The sequence below is a fragment of the Ursus americanus genome, chromosome 24 (assembly GCF_024610735.1).
Source record: "Ursus americanus isolate L20-20 chromosome 24, mUrsAme1.1.p, whole genome shotgun sequence".
Classification (NCBI taxonomy): domain Eukaryota; kingdom Metazoa; phylum Chordata; class Mammalia; order Carnivora; family Ursidae; genus Ursus; species Ursus americanus.
The window spans coordinates 22,546,795-22,566,272 of NC_142150.1; the positions used below are offsets into that span (position 1 = coordinate 22,546,795).

A 19,478-nucleotide genomic window follows, 5' to 3' on the forward strand; every position below is an offset into this window, starting at 1 on the left:
GTCAGTATATAAGGCGCTTTCCCGTTCGTTCTTACAGCTGCATAGGATTCTAGCGTGTGGGACGCCCAAGCTTACATAGCCAGTCCTCTGTTGCATTTAGGTTATTTCCGATCTGCTGCTGTCGTAAAGAAGGCGGTGGTAAAACCATGGTTATGTAAGTCACTTGACATGCCTAGAGTAAAATTTCTGGAAGTAGAATTGCTAGGTCAGAGAGCACAGCCTTTGTCCCTGAGGCAGATCTTGTCAAATTTCCGTTCCTCGCAGCTGCCCCACGCTGCTCTCCCTCCAGCAATGTGTGAGCACGCCTGTTGCCCCATTCCCTACTCATAGGTCATCTCTTGGAATGTGCGAGGGTTTTGTGAAGACCCCAGCGTGTTACGAAATATTAACACTAGCTGTAATTTGAGGAGGGGGCTTGGATGCGCCAAAGCTATGATCTAGGTTATTTTGTGGAGATGCATATAACCCACTCTTTTGAAGATGAGGAAGCTTGTTTTTTTTTTAAGATTTTATTTGTTTATTTGAGAGAGAGATAAGAGCACAAGCAAGGGGAGCAGCAGAGGGAGAGGGAGAAGCAGGCTTCCCACTGAGCAGGGAGTCTGACGCAGCGCTCCATCCGAGGACCCTGGGATCATGACCTGAGGCGAAGGCAGATGCTTAACTGACTGAGCCACCCAGGCGCCCCTGAAAGATGAGGAAACTTTGAGTCATTTACTCAGGTCACCCAGCTAATCAATTGTAGAGGTTGGATTCAGACCCAGAGCTGTCATATTTCAATATCAGGATATTTCATACGGTAAAGCCTTGTGTAATTTTGGGTGCTGGTGTTCTCAGCTGACAGGCGCGCACAGTTTCGTGTCTCTCGGAAGTAGTGCCTCTCATGTGGCTGGTTCATGTGCTCCTTCCTCAAGTGTCTACAGAATTCCTGCACTGAACTAAGCACCTGGGAACAAGATAGACATAGTCTATACTCTCATGGACCTCACAAAAATAATAAGAATGAATTCTGTAGTCCTTTATTGGGTGACAAGACAAGAAAGGGGGTGAGGAGGGTGTTTTATTGGGGTCATGTGATCTAATCAGGAGTGAGGGGAAAGAGAGCTCTCTGAACAAGTGAAAGACAGGTGATAAAGGGTCCCTGGGTTTGAGCCTGGAGAAGTGGATGGGAAGTATTTCACACAGGGGGCATAGTATGTGCAAAGGTCCTGGGGTACAGGTAGTGTTGGAAAATGAAGGAAGACCAATGAGCTGGGGTACAGAGTGGCAGGAGGTGAGGGTATGAGGATGGGGTTTGGGGATTTATTCTGACAGCTGTGGGAAGCCTTCGAAGGTATGGAAGCAACAAAGTGACATGGGCACCAAGGGCTCTGGGCAGTGGGGTTCCTGTCATAAGCTGTATGACCTTAGACTAGTTAAACATTGGGTATATTTTCTCCTCTGTAACAGCACACAGAGGCTTTCAAACATTTTGACTATTACCTACGGTATGAAATACGCAACTTATTTAGACTCTGGGCATATGAGCACAGGTGTAATATACACGTGTCCCCAAGATGCGACGCACTGATACTTTCTGTCGTAATCTATTTAAGGTTTTGGCTGAGACCCCCTAAGTTCATGTGGAAATAGTGAGAGAATACGGCAAGTGTGTGTGTCACAGCGGGCCCTCCGTAAGTGGTGCTGTCACTCTCCTCATGGGCCTTGTCATCAAGAGGATTCTGGCAGTGACTAGAGCCGACTGGTCAAATCCTGCCGGTGCTGAAGGACACTGGCTCTTCTTGTCCTTGTTCAGGTCCCAGGGAAGGAGCTGCACGCCAGGTCTCTTGACTGCGGGAGCCTCTGAGGGGGACGTGTCGATTGGGCAGCCTCTACCGTTTCCCTGGGAACTGGCTTCTCCTTGTTTTCTGGGCAGTCACATCCGACTGTGTTTTCTCGGTTTTCTTTGACTTCTTTGTTATTTACCCTCAGAATGGCTTTTTCCTGGAAGCCTCAGAGTCATTAGAAGCCACTCACTTCTTTATTTTAAGTTGTGCCATGGTTCTACTTCCCCTTTCAGAGCTCAGGGCTGGAGGCTGAGTGGAATTTATTTGCATTTCCCACTAAGTGCACTCCTTCCTCGGCCCGGCCCCGCTGGGCTGGCCTGCAGGCCTGTCGCCACACTCCCTGTGACCTGGCCCTGGGCGCTGGGAGGAGAGCTTGAGGCGCCACGGTTTTTTTTTCCTCTAAGAAACCTATCTTGGATCCTGTGTGTGGTTTTCAAAGGAATCCCTGTGCAGTGAGCCGGGGGAGAAAGACCAGTGAGGATACCCAGTAACCCTGTAACCACCACAGCCCTTCCTGTGTCCAGGATCCCAGCTTTCCAGATAACTTAAGCACCTACAGCGTCACCATTTAAATCATTTTAGAAGCACATGTCTCTAAATGTTAACTGCATTGGTCCTCACAGGAGAACACCCACCAAAACACGGGTGTCTCATCCCGAGACATTAGGTAAAGAGCTTTGCATGAGGATGATGATGGTGATTGCGGCTGAATTGTGTGCCCTCCGGCTTTGTATTCAGAACTCAGCTCCCGGTACCTTTGAATGTGACTGTGTTTGGAGGTAGGGCCTTTAAAGAGGTGATGAGGGACGCCTGGGTGGCTCAGTTGGTTAAGCGTCTGCCTGGCTCAGGTCATGGTCCCAGGGTCCTGGGATCGAGTCCTGCATCGGGCTCCCTGCTCAGTGGGGAGTCTGCTTCTCCTTCTCCCACTGCCATTCCACCCCGCCCCGCCGGCTTATAATCTCTGGCTCTCTCTCTCTGTCAAATAAATAAATAAAATCTTAAAAAAAAATTTTAAAAAGAGGTGATAAGGTGAGCCTGTTAGGTGGGCCCTAATCCAGTCTGACTGGTGTCCTTGTACAAAGAGGAAATTTGGACACACACAGAGAGGTGAACGTACATAGACGGAGGGCTGTCTGAGGACTCAGAAGGAACGTGGTGATCTGTAAGCCAAGGAGAAGGGCCTCAGGAGAGACCAACCCTGCTGACACCTTGATCTTGACATTCTAGCTTCCAGAACTATGAGGAAATTCATTTCTGTTGTTTAACATGTCATGCAGGCTGTGGCCTCTGGTTACAGCAGCCTGAGCAGGCTAATACAGGGGTGGTGGTGGTGGTAATAAAAATAAACAGTACGTAGCATTTATTAACCACTTGCTATATACCGGGACTATTTTAAGCCTTACTTGAGTCATTTCTTTCACCCCTCATAGCAATCCTGAGTCACCTGCCCGGTCACACAGTAAGTGATGGCACTTAGCCTGGTGCTGGCACCTTTGCTCAGAACCTTCACTGCACCTGTGTGTCGCCCCTGATAGTCCTGGATCCCTGCCAGGCACTTCACAGATCATCTGTCTCATCACCACAGCTCTCCAAAGTAACTCTTTCTGTTCCCCTGTTTTCAGACGTAGAGACTGTGGTTCAGAGTGGTCCCAGGCCACACCGTGAGTATATTCGTTTCTTGGGGCTGCGATAAGAAATTACCACAAACTTGGTGGCCTCAAGCAGCATAAATGCATGCTGTTGTAGTTGTGGAGGTCAGAAGTCCCGAAGCAGGGTGTCGCAGGGCCGTACCTCCTCCAGGGGCGCTGTGGGAGAATCGATGTCTTTCCCCTTCTGGCTGCTTCTGTGGCCACTGGCATCTTCCGCATTCGTGTTACGAGGATACATGTCATGGTATTTATGGCCCATCTGGAAAGTCCAGGATGAGCTCCTTCTGTCGAGATTCTCAACGGAGTCACATCCTTTGCCGTCTAACATAATATTCACAGGTTCTGGGGACTCAGAAGTGGGTACGTCTTTGGGGCAGCAGTGGTTCTGCCCGTCACAGTCAGTGAGCCGCAGAACGCGCCGTGATGCCGGGGCTTGCCTGATTCTGAAGCCACTCGGGGCCACTCATCTGTGGGAGCTACGGTCATGAGACGTCCCAGCTCCCTTTCTGCAGCGCTGTTTCTGTCAGAGGCACAGGGTCCCTGAGACTGGCGGATATGCTCACTCTTTGCAGGAACAAAAAACCAGAAACTCCCAAAGTACCCATCCACTGGGGACTGCTTATGTCAAGTATGGTATCCCCTAAATGGAAGGAGGAGACCGTTAAAGATAATGAAGTCGATCGGTATACGGTGTTAGGGGAAGATAGCCACAATGTCTTAAGAGGGAAGAACAGATGACCCGTCTTCGTTCAGATATTGTGCGGACACGTGTGTATGGCGTTAAAGATGACATGAAATTAAAATTCACTTCCTCAGCCACATTAGCCCCTTTGGAAGCGCTCACCGGCCCCATGGCTCGCAGCTACCACCTTGGACAGCACAGATCTGGAACATTTCCGTCCTCTCAGCACGTTCCGGGCAGAGAGCTTCTCGACACTAAGTGGCTAGAGTGAGGCCTTTTTCACTTTGTGTGTTATAGATTTATGTGCATGTTTACCTTTTTTATGAGCAACAAGTAGGTGTGCTGTTATCAGAAAAATGGGAACACAGGGGGTTTCTGAGGTAACGTCCTCTTTCTGAAGCAGGTGGAAGTTTATCACTATCTAAGATACGTGTGTGTGTGTGTGTGTGTGTGTGTGTGTATAATCTCCTTTTTACATATGTTGCATAAGGAACATGTTTTAAAATATATAGGGGAAAAAAGAATTTCGTGGCAGGACAGGCTTGAGGTTGGAAGACTCGGGGCGGGATCTGCTTCCCTGCCCCAACCGCCTCCCAGCCATGGCCAAATCACATAGCCTCAGTTTCCTGATCTGACAGGATCCCTACTCGACCCGCCTTGCAGGGTTAGGGTAAGATTTACAAGTGTGGTGATGTGTGGAAATGCTCTGAAACTGAGGGACGGCCACACGGAGGTGAAGGGTCAGTAAATAAGTGTGTTGCCCGAGGTGGGAGGGGGCAAGTCTCAGCACTCCGTGACCACCATGGCAGCTTGGAGGCCTGGCGTCCTCCCGAGCGGAGTGTTTTCCAGATGTCACCGAAGTCACAAGAAACGGGGGGAAGTGTTGCTCTATTTCCCTTGCTGTCATTTCTTGGAGATTTAGAAATAACAAGTTATTTATTTAACGAGCACTTATATAGCTGTTTGCTGTTTGCCACGGCCTGTCCTCTCTAAGTGCTTTACAAATACGTACTCATTTTATCCTCTTGTAATGCTGAGGTAGTCACCATTAGCATGCTCATTTCATGCAGAAGGATGTCAAGGCTCAGAGAGGTCAAGTAACTTACACAAGGTCACACAGCTTTAGGAAATGGGGTGTCTAACTAAGGCAGTCCACACTTGCTCCTTTCTTCCCTTTTCTTCATGGCTCCTCTTTCCCCTGTCAGACGTGGTCGTAGGGTTCCTTGTGTCCGTGTGTCTGTCGCAGGGGCGTGAGATTTAAACTTGGATATGAAATCTCATGAGTGGGTGTTCTTGACTGACATGGTAGCTTCTGGTTCCTGGCTGAGTTCGGTAGCATGACAACGTGGGGATAGGCTATAGAATTAGGTCAGTCTGGATACCAGTCGACAACCTGCCACCTGGCTTTGTGACTCTGGCAGATTACTTTGGTCTTCAAGTGGGGTTTTGCGAGGGTCCTAAGTTCATCTACGGTGACAGTGCTTGGCACCACGACAGGCAAGCTGTCCGCGCCTTGTGAGCTCCCATCCTTCCCTCATCTGTGTCTTGGGCAGTGAGCTTAGGCTTGAGCATACAGAGAGGAGTAAGTGCCGTCTCTTTAAGGAGGTTATAGAATGGCCGAGGTGGGGCCTGGGGAACTTTCTAGATGGGGAGTCGGGGAACCTGAGTTCTAGCCAGTGCCGGCTCTCCTACCTCAGAGACACTGGACAAGTTGCTCTGCTCCTGTGGGCGTCACTTTGGTCATCTGAACATGGCAGCCCCATCTGTCTTATGTTCTGATTTGTCGTGGTGAGGTCAGGACCAGCCTGTGCCTGTGGGGCCAGCGCAGTGGTAGCAGGTGGATGTGGGGGGAGGGGGGCACCAGCTTTTGCCTTCAGGCTGCTCCTGTCCATGCTGCCAGTAGCCCCCCCTCCGCAGTGCTCTGGGGAGGCCTCCTGACTCTCTGGAAGCAGGAATGGTGGAAACAAAGGCAGCTTCCGACGGTCTTGCCCGTCGGGGTCTGAGGGTGGCAGGCCTTGCAGGTGAGAGTAGAGTTGGAGGCAGTGGCTTGCTGTGTCTCTCTGCGGCCAGTGACAGGGTGGTGGGAGCTGCGCTCGTCTTTCTTTGGGCTGAGAATTATCCTTATTTAAAGAGGGCTGCAGGTGGATGGGGCTGGCCGCCCGGGTGCCTTGCTGGATACACACCCGGCCTGGAGCGCGAGGCCTGGGGGCTGCTGACTAAGCGGTGGAGGGGGACAGGAGCCAGCCCCGGGGTCCTCCGTGTCACCCAGCCTCCTGGGGTGGGGGGGAGTGGCTGTTTCAGCAAGAAGCTGGGAAGTAAACACCTGGATGGTCCGTTCAGCTCACCTTCTATTTTCCTGTGCAAAGGCCCCTGAGCGGGAGACAGCTCTGTCACCTCAAGTCTCAGGTCCTCGTCAGAGCAGTTAATATCCTGTAATTACACGGATGTATTGCACTTAGCAGGCCCCTTTAAAGAACGGAAGTGAAATGCATCCTCTTTTAATAGTATGACCTTTACCAGGCAAGTGAAATCCCAAAGCCGGGGCTCCGTGGTTTTATTTCTTCTTCGCCTCATCCAGTGATTTGCAAAGATCTTTCCAAATTCCAGGGCACTTGTGTAGTCGTTGAGACGCGGAAATGGAGCAGGCCTATTTTGATTTCTGCGGTATGTATTGATCAATTTTAGTCACTGCGGGTTCATCCTGAGAAGCAGGGGGAGGGCCAGGTGGAGTCCCACATCAGGCTCCTTGCTCAGCGGGGAGCCTGCTTCTCCCTCTGCCTGCTGCTCCCCCTGCTTGTACACTTTCTCTCTCTCTCTCCCTCAAATAAATAAATAAAATCTTAAAAAAAAAAAAAAGAATCTGAGACTGAAATGACAGGAACAGAGGTGCTGCGGAAAGCGAGCTTTGGGTGTGCCGTTCTGCTGGGCGCGTCCCACGATCTCGTGTCTTCTCTCATCAGTCCTGCGCAGTTGGTGCTGCTACTGGCCTTGGACTCCTGAACTCCATGTGCCCCAGATCATGCCGCTGGGGAGGGGCCTGGTTAAGACTCGAACCCAGGTTCACTCCAAAGCCATTGCCATTAACCACAAAGCCATAAAGTCCTGGGAACGGCTCAGGGGACAGTGTCCGTGAACCCAGCCCTGCAGGGTAAGTTAGATTTAGATAAGCAGAGAGGAAAAGGAAGGGAATTCTGGGCAAGGGAAGCAGTAAAAATAGTCAGAAGCTAGGGAGAGGGAAGAAGCATGGCGTGGAACCGTGTCTGCAGGTTGTAAGCTCCACAGGGCAGCGACCACGTTGCCCAGAGCCACCAGTGTATCCCCAGGACCTGGGTGAGTGAGTGGTGCATAGTGTGCGGTCAATAAAAACTGCTTAAAAATAGAACCACCCTATGATCCAGCAATCGCACTACTGGGTATTTACCCCCCAAATACAAAAATGCTCATTCAGGGGAGCACACTCACCCCTATGTTCATAGCAGCATTACCTACAATAGCCAAATTACGGAAGCAACCCAAGTGTCTGTCGATTGATGAATGGATAAAGAAGTCGTGGTACATAAAGACAAGGGAATATTACTCAGCCACCAAAAAAGAATGAAATCTTGCCATTTGCAATGACACGGATGGAGCTAGAGTGTATTATGCTAAGTGAAATAAGTCAATCGGAGAAAGACAGGTGACATATGATTTCACTCATATGTGGAATTTAAGAAAACAAATGAGCAAAGGAAAAATAGAGAGGGAAGCAAACCGAGAAACGGACTCTTACCTATAGAGAACAAACTGATGGTAACCAGAGGGGATGTGTGTGTTGGGGGGGGTTAGGGAGTGCACTTTGCCACGAAGAGCCCTGGGGGATGTGTGGAAGTGTTGAATCACTATATTGTACACTGAAACTAACACTGTATGTTAACTACTGGAATTAAAATTTATAAAAAAAATAAAATCAGGAAAAGAATACTTATTGTGTGTATGAATACACAGTCATCTTCTCAGTAGACCTTGAGCCTCTCGAGGGCAGGGGTTATGTCTCAGAAATCTTTGGATGCTCCTCAGCTCCCAGTGGCGACTAAACAATGAACACTCAGCGAACATGTTCTGATGGAATGAGTGCATGACGGCAGGTGAGGGATGGTGAGATGTGCTTGAGCGAAGAGGCATTGATGCTTTGGGAAGTACTGAGCAATACACGTAGGCTGGCATGCTAAGGGCAGATCATGGAAGGTCCTTAGTGCTAGGAGAAGGAGCACCTGTGTTCTTTTTGCGGCATTTTTTAAAAAACCATCTCTGAATACACAACATTGCAGGGTCGGCAGAAACCCAGCCAGTGCCCAGACTTTGCTGTTTATAGGAAAGCATAGTCCGGCACAGCTTAGAAATCACTTTTCTGTAGGATTGCCTTGACCTATGCCCGTTGTTGCTGCCTCCCCACCTTGGGGTAACCAAAAAGAGACCTGTAAGAATGCGCGGATGGGAGCTGGTGGGGTATGGATATTAACTGCAGGGTCCTGGAGTCGTTTTTAAAATAGTGTGGCCGGAAAATCCCAGCCAGCCTCCTCTAAAATGATCTGCTCAACCTGGGAGTGTTGAGTAAAAACTGTCCTCTCTTTTCAGGTGTTGGTTTTAAGAAAGCCTGAGCGCCAGAGGATAGCCCTGGGAGAAGCCCTTCCTGTGGGCACTTGGAACCTTCTGGTCCACAGGAGAAGGCGTCCTCTCACCTGGACTTATGACCCGCGGCTTTGCCCCCAGTCTGCCCGCTGAGTTCCACAAGATGGGCTCCTTCCGTAGGCCCAGGCCGCGTTTCATGAGCTCCCCAGTGCTCAGTGATCTGCCCCGATTCCAAGCAGCCCGGCAGGCTCTGCAGCTGAGCTCCAACTCAGCCTGGAACAGGTAACGGGGGGCCCATCATCGTGGAGTAGAGGGCTCCCATAGGGCCAGAGCAGGGCCTGGGGACTGGCTCAGCTTCTGCTCCTGTGAGAGCTCTGTTCCAGAAGGTCGTGATTACGTCTAGGCAGTTGATGAAGACAGCACGTTTTCCTATGGACGATGTACCCACTGGCGTCCCTAGTTTGAGGAGAGAGGAGGTGGGCCCCTGGGGGCCTCTGGGCTATCAGAGTCAGTTACCCAGCCTGGGACAGTTGGATTGGAATTTAGAGTTACTGGTCATGCTCCCTAGTCACACCCCAGAGTATTCGAGTACCCAGGGGTGGGGCTGTGTAAGTAACCTCAAGACACCTGTTCCCTCTCTGGGAGGATGAGACACGTATCTGTGAAAAGCCAAATGAGCGGTATAAATCAGGGACTCCTGGTACCTGTGAGCCACAGGTGGTTGGGAAAGGAGATGCCACACTTGTATACGGTGTCTGGCTGACGTTTTGTACACCAAGCATTGAATAGAGATGGAATCAGCACTATGTTTTGCATCCTTGTGGGCTGTTTTTCATATCTAGCCGTTACTGTTTGGATGAATTAAATGCATCATTATTTTAAAGCCATTACTGGATTCTTTGTACTTTGAATCATTTTGGATTTTCTCATGAATGCACAACTCTTATGATGGGGGTGAAGAGGGGCTCTGACATGTTTTGCTGTGAATGGATCTGTGTTCTTTAAAAAAAAAAAAAAAAGACCTGAGATCCTTGATGAAGACAAGATTGTTATCTGCTCCTTGCTGAAATATTGGGCTGGTGCCCCAGAGCATGTGGAGTCAAGACTTAATTGTGGCCCCTCCAGGGACTAACCCCCTCCTGCCTGTACACCTTGCAGGAGGGGAACGGAAGAGCTAAGAGAGGCAAGCCTCAATGAAACTCTTCCAAGGTAACCCTGAGGCAAGGAATTAATTATTTCATATCAGCCCCAGGCATGCAGGCTGCCCTGTGAGGACAGGGACCTCCCAAGTGAAGGAACCCCAGGCACCATTGGCATCTGCTTGCTGCAGACGCCATTTTGGATCCCTCCAGGCCCAGGGTCCTGAGAGCAGATCCCACCACCTGCCCTTCATGAGTGCTGCTTGCCAGCAGGGCCGACGGTGAGGCCAGTGAGGAACACTGGCTCACCTTTGAGAAAGTTGGGGAAGAAGGGCTGCTTTTGAATCTTCTTGGCCTGTCTTCCTTTCTCTCCAAGGACCGTGGGAATGAAATGATGGATTTCCAGGGATGGAAAACGGGGCCATGTTTGTGCCATGGGCTCTCTGGCCCTTGCACCTGCCTTTAGCCCTTAGCTGCTCGTTGAGGTTGCCCTAGGCAGGCAGATCCTCTAACGAGGGCTTGTTTCCGTTTCCCTTATAGTGTCCAGACTGCCGTGATCAATGTCTTCAAAGGGGGCGGCTTGCAAAGCAACGAGCTCTATGCACTGAACGAAAGCATCAGGTACGTGGATGGGCCATTTAGGGGCCATTTTCCCCTGCGGGCCTGAGCTGTGGCAGGGAGGGCTACCCCACCGGGAGGCTTAGCTTAAAGTTTTTGTCTGCTTGGTTCTTGTTGCTGTTGCTTCTGTCAACTTCTTCTGGATCATATGGCTACTAAGTTCTGAGACCCTTATCTACCTAGACTTCTGATCCACGGAGGGTTCATCCATTTATTCCTGTGTGTAGTATCTGTAGGGGGGCACCCAGAGGGGTTGATATATGGCAGATATCACATACTCTCTGAATCTGTATTGAGCCCTGCTTAACCATTAGGTGCCGTATTGGGCAAGATGGCCTTGTGGTTGGAGCCAGATTGCTTGGAATTCTGTTGCCCTTGTCGCTTTTACCAACTTAAGTGACTTACCAACTTCTTTGTGCCTCAGTTTCTGTGAAAAGGGATGGGAAATATACCTACTTCCACAGGATTCTTGTGAAGATTTAAATTGAGTTATTGTATAAATGACCTGTTAGGACAAGGTCGGAGCTCACTAAGTACGGGGACTCTTACGCCTGTGTGTGTTGTTGCTGTCATTACAGTTAAGTTTTGGCGATACAACCCTCAATAGACGTGGTCCTTGAGGGGTTTCTTGTCTTTGAGAATCTTCCCAGTAGTGTCAGCTTTTCATAAATTTATTTACTCCTTCAACAAATATTTGAGTGCCTCCTTATTGGCCAGGCACTGGAGAGACAACACTGGGCAAAGACCGAGGTGGACCCTGCTGTCCTGGGATTTATATTCAGTCAGGGAGATCATCCTTGGTCAACTACTCATACCTGTAAAATGTAAGAGTGCTGCTGTGACAGCTGCTCTGAGGAAAGCATGTCCGTATGACTCGTTCTTGCCGAGACCAGGAGTGACGTCCTCCTTGTGCTGTCTTCTGGAGGATCAGTGGGAATTCACCAGGTGAGACTGCAGGTGCAAAGGTCCTGTAGCAGCAGTGAGCAAGAAACCAAGAAAAGGCCCACATGCAGAGAATACCAGAGGTTGGGGGCGTGGTATGGTTGGGTTCATGTTTTGGTGACACGAGGGCAGAGAGGCAGGCAGGTCCCAGAGCGCACAGGAGGTTGCACATCAGGCCTTTTAATGCCCTGATGTTCTTTCCTGTCTGGTGTGTTAAGTGCAGAACATCAAGGCTTAAGACCCAACCCTGGAGTTGGCGGAACAATAAACAAGGCCATGATTTGGGTCCTGTTTACATTTAGTAAAGACCTGTGTTAAGGGTCAGTGACGTGATTTAAGAGCTCTGCTTTCATTAGGGGCGCCTGGGTGGCGCAGTCATTAAACGTCTGTCTTCGGCTCAGGGCGTGATCCCGGCGTTCTGGGATCAAGTCCCACATCAGGCTTCTCCGCTAGGAGGCTGCTTCTTCCTCTCCCACTCCCCCTGCTTGTGTTCCCTCTCTCGCTGACTGTCTCTATCTTTGTTAAATAAATAAATAAAATCTTAAAAAAAAAAAAGAGCTCTGCTTTCGTTAAAACCTTTAGGGCTGAGAAGTAAACTGGGGTGTGTTGAATTTCTATCCAGGATCTTGAATTTCACATAGTAATTACACAAATATGGGAAGAGTCAATAGAGCTTGTCTAGCCCAAAGCCTCCTTTTACAGAGAAGGAAACTGAGGCCCCATGAAGTCGAGTGACAGGGGCAAAGCTGGGTCAGCCAACCCCTGGGTTGCAAGAACTCTGTTTTACTCCAAGAACTAAGGTCCTGGCCTCTCCGAGAGGGTTCTTTAGCTCACAGTGGAAGCATAAATAAATAAAACAGTGACTCAGGAACGTGCTAATTGTTCCTCACTTCGGGAGACTGATCCTGAAATGGTAGTTAAAATCTTTGTTCGTGGGCAGCTAGGAAAAGTATTGGGCTTGGCAGTTCCCACCAGCCTTCTCTCCCCAGGGGGTTGTTAACTCAGAAGCCTTCAGGTGCCGAGCGTGTCTTCTGAATGCGTGAGGCTGGCCTGGGTGCAGGGGGGTGAGAGTTCACCCTCTGTGGAAAGGGGATTGCGGATTTCCCTGGCAGGACACAGGGCTGGTGACATGTCAACCGATTTCTCAACCGGAAATTAAGACTTTTATGTGAAATTTCCTGGCTTTTAAATGTTGATAAATAATCTGAATTTCCCCCAAACATTAGTACAGGTCAAACAAAACACATCTGTGGGCTGAATGTGACTGGGAGGCCATCCGTTGACAAGAGGAGCCCCAGCGTGCATGAAGGCGTTGCTGATGGAGGCTGTCCTAGCACTAAGGAAACATGAGTGGGGGTGGGGGAAGGGAGCTGGTCTGGAAAAGCACTGAGCACCTTTTGTGTACATCAGCCCATTGGACCCTTCTCACAGCCCTGTGAGGCAACCATTGTTCTCGTAGTGTATCCATACACTTGTGGATAAGAAACATAAAATAACTCTCGTCCAAGGTCTCCCAGCTATAGAAAGGGTGGAGTCGGGGTTTGAACCCCTGTCTCAGCCACCTGTGTTAGTTTGCTCAGGCTGCCCTAACAGATGCCCCAGACTGGGTGGCTTCCACCCTAGACATTTACTTCTCACTGTTCTGGAAGCTGGGAAGTCTGAGGTCAAGGGGCCAGCAGATTCGGTGCCTGGTAAGAGCCCAGTTCCTGGCTGCCTGCTCACTGTGTCCTCATAGGGCCTCCCCTTCGTGTTCCGGCAAGCTCTCCGGTTTCTTCTTCTAAGGTCACTAATCCCATCTCGAGGGCCCCCCCCCCATGACCTCATGGAAACCTGACAACCTCCCCAAGGCCCCATCTCGAGCGCGAGCACACGGGGAGGGCACACGGGGGAGCGCGAGCACAGAGGGAGGACTTTAACATAGGAGTTTGGCAGGGATGCAGGTCGGCCCGGGGCAATACCTATGCTCTTCGTACCGTGTTGTACAGTCAGATGTTTTAGGCTTCAAGAAGGGTGAAGTGGATGGCCTTGGTGTTCTGCCTTCCTTTCACGAGGCCTCTGGGACCCCATCTTTCATCATGTGCTGCGATTCTTAACACCCCTCGGAGAAGCATGACACCCCCCTCCCCCACACTCCCTTCCTGTGTTGAGTCTAGGGGGTAGGGGGTGGCTGGCTGTTCCTTCCTATGTTTTGAACAATTTTCAGGCCGGGAGAAATACGTGTGGTTGGGGTTTGACACTGATTGCCCAGATGTGACTTGAGCCCAGAAGACGTCAAAGCTGTCAAAGACCACAGAGTGTTCTGGGCCTTCTCTCCTCTGGCCTTCTCCAGGAGAGTGGTTAGAATGGAGATGGGTTTTCACATCACAGACACTCAAAGTCTGACTCAGAATGCGCAAGGCCTGCTGGGTGTACGTGTGACCTGTCCCGATAGAGTCAGGTGAGCTGGCCTGGGCGCGTGCCCACACCTGCAGGGGCCTGCATGGGGATAAAGTGTCCCTCGTTTCAGCAATTAAAATGCCAGAACAGACCTGCCACTGTCTGGTTCACCTTCGTGTAGACATTTGGGTTTTGATTTTCCTTTTCTTTTCTCTTTTGGAAGCAGGTCCATAAACCGACAGGGTTGCGGCTTGCCCAGTGAGGAGGGTGTATGGGGAGGGGCGGGGGCACAGGACAATAGGAATGTGGGGAAGAGAATGTGGAAAGAGAGAGGACCAGTGATTTTCAGGCCCACTTTGCAATCATTTGTGATAAGCCTTTGGGCCAGAGGATCTGTACCAGGTCCAGAAGAATTTTGTAACTTGTTAAGAGAGTTGCATTCGGATTCAGAGAGACTGGGAATCAAGATTAGACTCGCTGTGTGACCTTGGGCAAGTTACTCTGTTTTTCTCTGTCTCTGTTTTTCCTTCTATAAAATGGTGATAATAATAGCATCAGTCTCATGGTGGTTGGGAGGACTAGATAATGCTAAACACGTCATGAGTGTAGGGTCCAGTGCCTAATACGTGTTAACCATGATTATTCCTATCCCTGTGAAATGTTAGCGATAATACGGTGATAAAGGATGGACGGGTACCATGTATGAGAGCACAGGGCAGGGTGGTGACTCGCCACACGGATGGTGAGCTCACTTCGAACAAGAGAGGTCCAGAACAGGCTCCTCCAAGAATGTGCTGGACTTGAAGTCTGGGTGAGGCTGAGTCCTTACAAGGAGCCAGCTGTTTGTCCTTTCTGCAGAGAAAAGAACGAGAGGAAATGACTCTGTCAGTTCTCCATTCTACTCGAGCCAAACGGTAATAAACTTTGATGGATCGTCCAAGTCCAGAATCAAAGTCGAAATCAGTGTCCCCAGGTCACCGCGGCCAGCCCTGGCCGCCTTTCTAACGGTGGGGCTAGCACGTGCCCGGGAAATGTGCATTCATTGAAACATGGGTGGATGCAAAGGGTGACGAGGAAGATGGGGGTTTTATGTAACTAGGTTTTATAATGCAGTCAGTACGGACAACTGGTCTTTCGGTCATCGAAAATGAACTCCAGTTTAAATTTTAGCAGGTAGACTTTGGGGGTAGCCATGAGGAAGACCCTTGGTAACAATGGGCAAGTTCTAAAACACATTATTATTAGATCAAGAGAAGGATGTGGAGACTTTTTAAGAACAAATTCATCAGGACTGTCACACCTCAGTAAAGCAGCAAAGTTTCCCCCAAATAAATCAGGGCATATGGTCAGTCAGTATGAAGACCGTAAATCAGAATTGCCTGAGAAAGCAGGACTTGCTTGTTGTCATTTCCCTAAAGGCAAGAAAATGACCCTTTAGAATAGACCTGTTCTAGGGAGATCCCCGGTCCTCACAGTCTACGACTCTGCCTGCCCTAAAATTCCATCTGCTCTGACTGGGCCTGGTCCTGGATGTCCTCTTGGTTTAAATTCTCTGCGGGGCATCGATGTGGTTTGTAATACCATCCCCAGCCTCAGTGCTGATGTGGCTGCAGTTTGGCAGTGGGGACGCATCTGGGTCTGAGGTTTGGGTTTCGCGAGCTCTCCCAGAAACAAGAGTGGCCGAACTCCCTGACACACCAGAGCACGCTCTTCCTGAACATTCTTGACTCTACCGATGGTGTGTGACTACGAAGGGTTAGAAGAGTGTGAGAAACCTGTGATTTACATCGACAGGTTCTTATAAGAACCCATGCGAGTGCTTTCACTGTTTGATTGGTAGGGGGTTGTGTGGAGGAGAGGTCAGAGGTCACTGGTTCTTTCACTCCTGTCATCAGTGGATGCTCGTGGATGCTCGTGGATGCTGTGCCGGATACTGGGCTGGGTTTGGGCGTTGCTGTGGAAGAAGGTGGTTCTAGCTCTTGGGGAGCTGCCTGCAGAGTGAGAGCGGGGCCCTGCACAGGCAGTGATGGTACCATGTCGTAAGTAGGGTGCTAGCAGAATCCAGAGTGCCGGGAGTGCAGGAGATGGGCACATATAGTGATTTGGGGGAAGGTGAAATCTGGAGTTGAAATCTTGAAATCTGGAGGATGAGCAGGTAAGGGTCAGGCGGGAAGGGCAACTAAGGCTATAACCTCCTTGCGACTACCGTCTCCATGCCCTCCCACCTCTGCTCCTCCCCAGGAGGATTTTTTTCTCTGCAGAAATGAATGCTGAGAGGCGAGGTTTCCGGAAACCAGAGCTGAGCGATCTGCAGCTGGCCTGAGGCAGGAAACTCACATTTTCCTTCTCTCTCCAACCACACTGCTTCTGTCCTTGTTGGGAGGGAGGCAGGGTGGAGGAAACCCCAGAGATTTTCAAGGAAAGAGGAGGTTCCAAGAACTGTGCTTGATCTTTGACGGGGCTGCATTGAAACGCCCTCCTTCTGAGTCATTTGGGCCACCCGCCCCCCAAGGGAAAGGCACCTCAGGTTTTCCCATCTCCGTGGGGGAGTCTGTTGATGGTCCTGGGACCCGCCGGGGGAGGGGCTGGGAGGAGCTGGGAAGGAGCAGAGTCTGGATGCGGCCCACGGGCTCGCTGAGGTGATGATGACAACAGACATTTGTGTAGTGTTGAGTATGTGCCGGGCTCGATTCTGAATGCTCGACCCATGTCCGTTCTTCTAACACTCACCACAGCTCTGAGAGAGGTACGGTACCCCTGTCTTACGGACGAGGGCATAGAGGCACGGCGAGCTGGGACAACACGCCCAGAGTCGCACAGCTGCTTAGTAGCCATGCTGGGATTTGAACCTGAGCCCCTGTGTCCCTAAACACCTAGCAAGTAGGCGGCGAGAGGCACGCAGAGCCCGCGCTGTCCAGATCTAGGCCTCACGTCCCTGGGCATAGATTTGATACCAGATCCTGAGGTTGGTGGGGCATTGTCTTCTGAGGATCCTGTTTTGGGAAGGGCTTAAGGTGGAGTCTCCTTTCGGCCCAGGTGGCTCTGCCCGAGTATATGTGTTGTTGTCCCTGTGTCTGCTCTGGTTGATAAACACACTTGTCTTTGGGGGCGGGAAGAGTAGTGAGAGGGAAGTGATGAATCGGAAACCTCTGGGGCTGGCCCGTGTGGTGGTGGTTGGCCTGTCCAGTGTTTAGAAACATGGGTATCTCCCCTGAAAATCCAGGCCTTTCTGCAAAGTTCACATCGGGTAACACTGGACCTGTAGTCTGGGCTGGGAACTGGTCAGGGGGAGCCAAGCCTGGCTGCTGGCTTTCGAGGAGCACGCTGCAGCCCCTGCTGTTCATGCCCTCCCGAGTCCCTCACCCACCTTACCTGCCCGTCCCTGTGAGTGTGTGGGGCACCATGGGCTGACTTGGAGGTCGGCCTCATTTTGAGTGAGGATCGGCGTATATGGCCCTGGGCAAGGCTCTGAGGATAAATTCCTCCACGGAGGTATTGATTGGAGAATTAGCATTGCTGCATGCCAACTGTCCAGCATCGTGCATGTGACATAATTAGGTCAGGGCCACCTGGCTGGCTCAGTCGGTAGAGAGTGCGACTCTTGATCTCGGGGTTGTAAGTTCAAGCCTCACATTGGGTGTAGAGATGACATAAAAATAAAATCTTAAAAAAAAAGAAAGAAAGCCAATGGAAGCTGTTTGTTGGATTTCCTCCATCTTTTTCACTGTCCTCTCTACCACCCACTAGGGTGCCGGAGAACAAGAGGTATGGGAGTCCCCTCTTTTTACCTGAGTCATGGACACCGCCTCCAGTGGGCCCCAATAAAATGGACCCAAGGAGGAAAGGGGCATTTGCATGTAAGTGCTTAAAGATGCCACCTCCTTAAAATATGTCCCATTGCAGAAGTGAGGGAGGTGATCTTCGAAGGAGTTAGCAGTCAGGTTGGGGGGTCAGGTTGGAGGGACACTGACCAGCGACAGTATGAGGAACAGGGCCTGGATCACGAGGAGGTCGGGTTGGATCCTGCCAAGGCACCAGCTGGGAGGGTCTGAGTACTTGGGGCAGCCCCTAGTTGCCAGATGACATGGAAATATTGAACAACTCATCTGGCCGTCCTGACGGATGCTGGGGAGCCATGGGCCCCGTGATGCCTGTCTCCAGACTGCTGCATCCTCCCCTGGGATTTTGCCGCTCTGGGTCTTTCCCCATGTGCCCGGGAGATGGTGGCTCGTACCCGAGGCGGTTTCTCACCATCCTCTGGGCCACTCCTGCACCACCTGCCCCCGTGGGGTCCCTGTGCCTCTCCACCAGCCAGGATCCGGCTCCGGCCCGGCCTTGTTTACTCTTCAAGCCCACAGAAGTGGGAAGTTGAGTTGACAAGACAGTGAGGGGCGAGATGGCGGGTCTGTGTAATAACAGGAAATCTTGTCATCTGGGGTGGTGTCTCGCCCAGTCAGCCTGGGGGGTGGGGAGAAGGGGTGAGATAATACAGACCAGTGAGCGGTTCCCCATTTTTTCCCTATTGTGGCCTTTCTGGCTTCTGACTGAACTTCGTGCCCCATTTCCCTTTTGGGTTGGGTCCACATGAGCGTTCCTTTGCCATTACTCCCAGGTCCCCACTTCCTTCTTCCAGCTCAGTGGCTGCTGCTGCTGGCGTTAGCAGCAGGATTCTGTTTGCAAATGAGGCCTGGCGTGGAAGCCCCTATATGTGACGCAGGTGAAGCCGGAGCCCCGTAAGCTGGGACGTCACTTCCGTCTTAGGCACCCCCCCGGCCTCCTGAGTTCGGCCCCACCACCCTGCCTTTGTTGTAAGTTCAAGCCTCACATTGGGTGTGAGGTCACCCTAGTGTCTGGGGTGAGGTCTGGCCCTAGTGTCCAGCCCCTTTCATGAGTTTCGCCTGGGTCCTTCATGCCAGGTTTGGGAATGGGCTGGTCCGGCTGTACTTTAAAAAAGATGCCGAGAAGCTGTTGAATCAAGTTCTTGGGAATGTGGGCGTCAGGATCTGCAGCCGCGGGCAGCACGCCCCTGCCCAGCCTTGTGTTGTGGGGACTGACCAGTCCAGGATGAACTCCTTTAACCCTGGTGCGAATCCACAGAGTAGTAGCCTTGTTACCCCTGAACTCTGGCCGGACAACGGGTACAAGGGACTGACCTGTGGCATTGATTTGCAAAGGTGACCGCTGACAACAGGCTTCAGTCCAGGTCCCCCCACTCCATGAGGCCCCTCTCAGCTCTGTCCTGTGCTTGCTGCCTGCCCTCCGTAGTGACCTCTGAGGCTTGGTTTCCTTGTGTATAAAAAGCGGAGATATTGCTATGACCTTACGGCTTTGTTTTTGGCTTAGAGGAGGAAACACGTGTTGTGTGTGCTGTGGGCAGCAGTGCCTGGCACCTAGTAAGTGCTTAGTAAACTTCAGTGGAGGGGAAAAATCATCTAGCCTCCCTCCTAGGAGCAATTGATTTCTTATTCCTTATTTTTATGTATTTGTTCCTATAGGTAATTATGTTCCTGTTTTCAGGGAAAACACCCTAGGAGAGGGTGGAAAAAGTGGAAGGGGGCTTCCGGATTCTCAGCCCCCGTGCCGTAGCCAGAACACGTATCCTAGGGATCGACGATGAGATTTTTCACCTCTTTCACATCTA

The 19,478-nt window shown here is 51.0% G+C and overlaps 1 protein-coding gene across 2 annotated transcripts in view; it reads left to right on the forward strand.

The window, feature by feature from the left end:
• The window catches only part of PRR5L (proline rich 5 like), a 73,073-nt gene that overhangs the window by 10,301 nt on the left and 43,294 nt on the right, over window positions 1-19,478 (forward strand). For both annotated transcript variants that reach the window (XM_045808491.2, XM_045808490.2), the window contains exons 2-3: window positions 8,769-9,044; window positions 10,442-10,522. In XM_045808491.2, coding sequence (XP_045664447.2) covers window positions 8,881-9,044; window positions 10,442-10,522 — 245 coding nt within the window. In that variant the 5' untranslated portion in view covers window positions 8,769-8,880. The remainder of the gene's footprint in view (window positions 1-8,768; window positions 9,045-10,441; window positions 10,523-19,478) is intronic.